Below are 7,818 nucleotides of genomic sequence, written 5' to 3' on the forward strand. Positions count from 1 at the left end.
GCGGGCTTGGGGGCGCTATGCGGGCAGATCGCGGAGCGCAAGGTGGCCAGTCTGTGTGGCGCTGATGCGTTGTAGCGTCCCTCCCCTTCTGTTAAAGGGGAGGGGCGTTATGAGCTCTGCAGACCCTTCGATTGCCTCCCCTGTGCCACCCGGGATGCGGGGGGGTCGTGAACACAGCACCGGCAGAAAAACACAGTGCTGGAGTGCACGATGGCAGCTCGGACCCCGCGAAAGCATCGGACAACGGACTGACCGCCAAGTAGATTTTTAAAAAAAGATGGCGGCGCAGCGCACCTCCCCTTTTAGTTTCTCCCCGTGATCGATGTGCGGCCCGGTTTGTGACCCGTGAGTCTGCACAATTTCCGGCGCATGGTGGAAACGGACTGCTGCGCAAAGGGGTCGCCGCACATGGCGATGACATTATCACCAGAGGCACGGCGGCCATAGCGTGACCAGTAGGGCGCAGCGCTACCGGATTCACGCCTCCGCTAATGCACTTGCAATTTTGTGGGAGCCGGTATTGTCCATCGCCCCCCCCCCCCACCTCCGGGCGGAAGACCTTTCCGCTCCGTTAGCACCCCCTGGAGGCACAAACGGGAAGCACACAACAGGAAAATTCCACAATTTTTTCCGCTGGTGCGGAGTCTCGAGCAAGGGGACAGCACCATAAAATCAGAGACCAGCCAATCAGGAGAGAGGTTAGGAGACACTTCTTCATGCAACCTGGGGGCGGTGGGCGGGATTAGAAGTTTGGAACTCTCTCCCACAAAAAACAATAGATACTAGCTCAATGAATCATTTTAAATCTGAGATCGATAGATTTTTGCCAGCTAAGGGTATAAAAGGATACAGAGCTGAGGTAGGTGGATGGAGGTAAAATATAAATCAGCCATGATCTCATTGAATGGCGGAACAGGCTCAAGGGGCTGAATGGCCTCCTCCTGTTCTTGGGTTCCTATGAAATTCACACACCATCCTGACTTGGATATAAAAGGATGTTCCTTTATTGTCACTGAGCCAAATTCCTGGAACGTCTGACCTAACAGCACTGTGGGAGCACCTTCACCACACGGACTGCAGCGGTTCAAGAAGTCAGCCCATCACCATCATCTCCAGGGCAACTAGGGCTGGGCAATAAATGCTGGGTTTGCTAGCGACAACTACATCCCCAGAATGAATCATTAAAATAGCTTTGCCCAGGAGTGTGACAGAGGTGCTGAAAGAGCTTCCCCAGACATGAGAGCAAAATTTAAATCTTGGACAGAATTGGGTGGAATGGAATATGGTCCAAAGGATTTTTTTAGGAAATTAAATTGTTTTGGCTGTTGCCAATGTATTTTAGACCATTATTTTTCACGATTTCAGATTTGATAGCTTCAGTTTTGGAATTAAATGACTCTCAATAATTGCCATCAATACACAGTTAATTTACAGTAATGGTGTAAAACTCAACCTTCATTTGTATGTCCGTGCAGGCATTAGAGATTGACAGAGCCAATGAGAAAGCACTGTACAGACGAGGCGAGGCAAGACTTTGTGTTAATGAGTTTGATCTGGCAAAGGCCGATTTCCAGAAGGTGCTTCAAGTCAACCCTGAAAACAAGGCCGCAAAGACTCAGATTGTCCTGTGCCAGAACAGGATAAAGGAGCACCACCAGAGGAACAAAAAGATTTACGCCAACATGTTCCAAAAGTTCGCAGACAGAGACTCAAAGGTGCGTGGAAAGGGCTCAGGAGGAATGACTAAAGAAAGACTTGCATTTATATAGCGCCTTGCATGGCCTCAGGACATCCCAAAGCATGGTACAGCCAATGAAGTACTTTTGAAGTGTCATCGTGCTTGTAATGTCAGATTAATGTAATGTTTATGGTACTTGCTGTCCTTTAGAAACAATTATCAGGGACACTGCCCGATGCGGTAATTACCTGGTTCTCTCGAGCGCTAGCCATGGCTCAGTGGCACTCTCACCGCAGACTCGTGGGGTCTTGCTCCAACTCCGGAGACATCAATGTATAATCAATGGTGTACTGACGGAGTGCTGCACTGTCAGAGGAGAACTTAAGCCGAGGCCCTGTGTTTACTCAAGTCGACATAAAAGATTATTTGAAGAAGAGGCCAAAATTCCGACCTCAATAAACACCACTGAAAGAGAGTGTCTGGTCATTATCAGATTGCTGTTAGTGGGAGCTTGCTGTGCACAAATTGACTGCTGCCTTTCCTACAAGGCAACAATAATTACACTTCAAAAGTATTTCATTGGCTGTGAAATGCGTTGGGACATACTGAGGACATGAAAGATGCTATATGAATGCAAATTCTTTATTTTAGTGGTTAACTGTTTGTTTGAGACAGAGACCATTGCATCTATTAATGGAAGAATGGAGAAATGTTTGAAGCAGAGACATATACAGGACTATGGGGAAGGAGCAGAACAGTGGAATTCATTTTGGATTGCTCTAACAAAGAGCTCCCACAGAGACGATGGGCTGAATGGCCTCCTTCTATGCTGCAATGCTTCTATGCTTGAGTATTTTATTTAGAATATTTCCCCAGGACTTACACCCAGCCTCTACTTCTCCCCAACCACTACCCCGCACCCCCCCCTCCCCATCACTAGGCCATGCACCCAGCCTCTGATTCTCTCCCCGCTCACCCCACATCCCCCCTCTGTCACTAGGCCATAGACCTAGCCTCTGATTCTGTCCCCGCTCACCCCATATCCCCCCTCTGTCACTAGGCCATGGACCTAGCCTCTGATTCTCTCCCCGCTCACCCCACATCCCCCTTCTGTAACTAGGCCATGGACCTAGCCTCTGATTCTCTCCCCGCTCACCCCACAGCCCCCCTCTGTCCCCAGGCCATGGACCTAGCCTTTGATTTTCTCCCCGCTCACCCCACACCCACTCTGTCACGAGGCCGTGCACCCAGCCTCTGATTCCCCTTCCAGTCCCTAGACATGAACGTACACTTTGTCCCCTTACAACCACTCCATTCATGAACGCATATCAACCAAGTATAAAAAAGAAACATTCTGCCAACTAACATCAGGAAACCAGTTTTATCTGATTAGATCAAGAGTGAAAGTCGCTTTCAGAAACAGCTGGCTAATCGTAGATGGCATTCTGTCCCAATCTTTGCTGTGAAATTATTGATATTATAGTCCCTGCTTCGTTGCCATGGAGAGGTAGGTGTAGATTGCCATCTGCGCCTCCCTTACTCCCAAGCTCTCAATCTTCGCTGTGTTGCTGTGGGAGGGGACTGAGCGGAGGTCGGGGAAGGTCGTCGCTGGTTGCTCTGGTTCGCCTCCTGGTGGCTGGTTTCAGAATACGACCAGAACAAGCCAGTTCACAAGTCACTTGCCTGTCCTCTGAGCGATGGATGGAGTGTGGAGCAGGGGGAAAGAGTTGCTGGGGAAAAAAGGCCTGAATTCTGGCATTTTCTTTGCGATTTAAAATGGCTTCTTCTAACCCACTGCTCATGTCTTGCAGGGAGAAACCAGTAAATCTTCAAGGGAGAAGGAAAGCCTTATATTTAAAGAGGTGGAAAAGGATTCACCTGAAGAAAAGAGATCCAGGGAAGCAGAATGAAGGGGAAACGCGTGCGTCAGAAGATTGGAACAACTGGTATCTGAGTCGGCTACACATTGCACCCCAGCAACTCAATGCAGAACAGTGCCCCAGAGGGCAAGTCTGCCAACTAAAAGGAACAAAGGGATTATTATAGCCAGAGATCTCTACAAGAACAGCGTGTGTCAAGTCAATGAGATCTGTGAGTCGCAGACGCCCCAAGGAGCCACAGTAAAGCTTCATAACCTTGTGTGAAAATGTTTTTCCTAATCCTAAGCATTCCAGAATCTAACAGAAATAAAGGTTACAATCCTCCCTATGTGCCTATTGATTTTAGTCCTTGAATAAAGAGATCAATGGCCCTGAGATTAGCCTCTGTAGTAATGGTATAGCTTTCTACATCGACTCTACAAAGCATTCAGTCCCAGATGCAGGTTTTCCCAGAGCAAGGCATGTTCTTTTAATCAGAAGGATAGTGTTTTCACTTGTTCCATTAATAAAAAGCCGGGCTTCTCAAAACCAATTGTATATACAGTAACTGTATCTCTGAAGAGTTAAGAACATAAGAAATAAGAACAGGAGTAGGCCATACGGCCCCTTGAGCCTGCTCCGCCATTCAATAAGATCATGGCTGATCTGATCATGGACTCAGCTCCACTTCCCTGCCCGCTCCCCATAACCCCTTATTGCCTTATTGTTTAAGAAACTGTCTATTTCTGTCTTAAATTTATTCAATGTCCCAACTTCCACAGCTCTCTAAGGCAGCAAATTCCACAGATTTGCAACCCTCTGAGAGAAGAAATTTCTCCTCATCTCTGTTTTAAATGGGCGGCCCCTTATTCTAAGATCATGCCCTCTAGTTCTAGACTCCCCATCAGTGGAAACATCCTCTCTGCATCCACCTTGTCAAGCCCCCTCATAATTTTATACATTAACAGGGTCAGTGGCAATTGATTGGTAAAATGTCCAGGGGACTTCCATTATTTACAAAAGCATGTTTCATACTAAAAACAGGAGGTAGCATGAACTCAAAATACCTTCAGCAAATGCCTCCCCTGTCACATTTCCCTGTATGCTCACTGCCTGTTTTGATTGCAGTTGACTTTGGCACTTTGGGAATATGGAATGGTCTGATGTGCTGATTTTTATTGGGCATGGCCTAGTGGATAGCCAATTAAAATGTGACCGTGCCAATTCACTCAGAGCTAACTTGACAGTTTGTTTAGTTAGCAAGCGGTCTATCCATTAGTTGGGAGTCTGAGTGAGTCATTGTGTTCTCCATGAATTCGTACAAATGTCACTTCTTATTCCTCTCCATCAAACAAACCTATAGAAAGAAAGACTTGCATTTATATAGTGCCTTTAATGTAGTAAAACATTCCAGTATTCAGGCAAAGATTTACACTGAGCAACATAAAGAAATATTGAGACATGTCAAAGAGATAGATTTTAAGTAGCATCTTAAAGGAGGAAAGAGAGGCAGAGCGGTTTAAGGAAGGAATTCCAGAGCTTGGGGCCCAGGCAGCTGAAGGCACGGCCATCGATGATGGGGTGAAGAAAATGGGGGATGCATGAGGATAAAGTTAGAGGAAGGCAGAGTTCTTGGAGAGCTGGAGGGCTGGAGAGTTGGAGGGCTGGAGGGCTTGAGGAGGTTGCAGAGATGGGGAGGGGCGAGGCCATGGAGGGATTTGAACATGGCGACGAGAATTTTAAAATTGAGGCGTTGCTGGAAGAGAGAGCCAGATGGCCAATGTCTGCCACGCACTTCATCCACAGGCAGCTGGAGTCACTCATCGTGATGTCGCTCTTGAGATCTGCTAATCCATTCTCACGTAGTTATTGAAATATCATGAGGGAGGGCTGGGGGAAGAGCGACATTCCCCTTATCGCTGTTTCCAGTCAGTGTTCTAACATTTAAATTTACAATCTCGCTAACACATAGTGACCTGAGCAAAGCTTCCCTAAAGATTTTCCAACGCCAATTCAAAATGTTCCTGGCACTTTCAATGTCGACTTTCATTGCCTGCAAGTGCACCTGGGATTGAGATCTTTTTGTTATTAAAGACAGCGATCTGAATGGTGCCTTGCCGAGGGTAAGCTTTTATTAATCTCAGGACTCAAATCCATATTTACACACGGGCAATTGACAATGGGAATTGGTAGCTGTATTGGAAGCATTGCGCCCGTTTAATTATGACATCCCATGGCAGCCTGTATTTCTTTTCCATCCTCTCGTGCCTTGACCGCCCCCCCTCCCCCCACATATTGAATTTGTAATTTCAGTATTGTTGATTTGAAATGCAGTCAGATGCAGCTAAGTGCTTCCGCATGAAGGGAGGGGGGGGGCACAAAATCAGGAGAGCATTGCCTTGAGCTGCTCCCGCATTAATTTCCGAGCCGCATTGGCAGGAGCCTGGGAACATATTGTCCACGCACCAATTAGACTTGGTAATTACACAAAGATTGAGAGCATCAGGAAAAGGGAATTTTCTGGGGGAGGGGTGCGTGGTAGTGCGTACATATATATATATATATATAAATATAAATATGGTCGAGCTACAAACTGTTAGGCTCACAGTTAAACAGCAAGACTGGCAATAGATTGGTTCTCATGCACTGTGGATTAGGGAGGGGACATTTGGCCTGGAATAGTCCTCCAGCTACTCACATAAGAACATAAGAAATAGGGGCAGGCGTAGGCCATACGGCATCTTGAGCCTGCTCTGCCATTTAATACGATCATGGCTGATCTCATCATGGACTCAGGTCCACTTTCCTGCCCGCTTCCCATAACCCCATATTCCCTTATCGGTTAAGAAACTGTTTATCTCTGTCTTAAATTTATTCAATGTCCCAGCTTCCACAGCTCTCTGAGGCAGCGAATTCCACAAATTCACAACCCTCTGAGAAAAGAAATATCTCCTCATCTCAGTTTTAAATGGGCGGCCTCTTATTCTAAGTTTATGCCCTCTAGTTCTAGTCTCCCCCATCAGTGGAAACATCCTCTCTGCAGCCACCTTGTCAAGCCCCCTCATAATCTTATACGTTCCAGTGGCTCCGATTGGAAAGTGCAAGTGCGTGGGACATTGGATGGGGACTGGATTAGACTTGGCTATGATTCCACCCATGGTCGAATAGCCTGTTTGGCACTCACTGCCATAGCTCACATGTGGGACAGCAGTGGGAATCTCAAACGCCTGTGGAACAGTGCACATCCAGAGGAGTGCAGAAAGTTGAGGAGAACAATATATTGTTTCAAAAAGATTACTGGTTGCTGAGCTGTGAGTCACATGAGGTCTAATCGAAACACAGAATCGTCGGGAAAGGGCAGGGGCGGGGAGCAGAGAGGAATGGCAGGATTTATTGCATCTCATTCTATCTAAGTTGACACTGCAGAGTTATAAGGGGTGAATTTTAACCCCCAAAAAATGAGTGCATTGAGGTTGGGTCAGATGTTAAAAAATGTTGAATCACAAACCTGATTCTGACAAAGGGCGGGCAGCGGACCTGCTCCCAGGAGGCATCTGGAACTCTGCCCCCCACCTACGCAACCCACCCCTGTCAATGTCGAGGGGGTTTATTTATACACCAATAAAACTTTAAAGAGAAAATTATGCCATCAGGACCTTTTTTTCAAAATCTAATCCTTCCAAAACCAATAGCGTGTTCCTTTGTCCCCTTCTTGTGCTGTTGCTGAATTTCTGTCATTTATGATTCTGGTTCTGTTTAACGAGTGAATGTTAATATCAACAGCACAAAGACTGACCCAAACGAGGGTGTAAAGCCAATTTGTGAGGAAATAGTGAAACATTTGTCAAAGAACGTGCAGTTATATAGCGCCTTTCACGCTATCCAGCCAATGAAGTGCGTTTAGAGTGGAGTCACCGTTGCAATGCAGGGAACCACTGCAGCCAGTTTGCACACAGCAAGCTCCCACAAACACCAATGAGATAAATGACTGTTTCAGTGATGTTGGTTGAGAGATAAATATTGACCTGGACATCAGAGAATGCCCCTGCTCTTCTTTGAAAAGTGCCTTTGGATATTTCACATCTACCCGACAGGGCAGATTGGGCTCGGTTTAAAGCCTCATCAAAAGACGGCACCTTGGACAGTGCAGCACTTGCTCAGTACCACTCCAGGGCGTCAGCCTGTATTTTGTGCTCTGAAGTGGGACTTGAACTCACAACCTTCAGACAGTATAAACTCAGGGAGGACTCAGCTTTTGTTAACTAAAGCTCCCTCCTAGCC

General features: G+C 46.8%; 1 protein-coding gene across 1 annotated transcript in view; it reads left to right on the forward strand.

Annotated features, from left to right (window-relative positions):
• The window catches only part of LOC139227783 (peptidyl-prolyl cis-trans isomerase FKBP5-like), a 472,122-nt gene extending 468,236 nt beyond the window's left edge, over nucleotides 1-3,886 (forward strand). Inside the window, exons 9-10 of the mRNA XM_070858822.1 lie at nucleotides 1,476-1,715; nucleotides 3,490-3,886. Coding sequence (XP_070714923.1) covers nucleotides 1,476-1,715; nucleotides 3,490-3,588 — 339 coding nt within the window. The 3' untranslated portion in view covers nucleotides 3,589-3,886. The remainder of the gene's footprint in view (nucleotides 1-1,475; nucleotides 1,716-3,489) is intronic.
• The last annotated feature ends 3,932 nt before the right edge of the window (nucleotides 3,887-7,818 follow it).

The sequence above is a fragment of the Pristiophorus japonicus genome, chromosome 17, assembly GCF_044704955.1.
Source record: "Pristiophorus japonicus isolate sPriJap1 chromosome 17, sPriJap1.hap1, whole genome shotgun sequence".
In the NCBI taxonomy this organism is placed as follows: Eukaryota; Metazoa; Chordata; class Chondrichthyes; family Pristiophoridae; genus Pristiophorus; species Pristiophorus japonicus.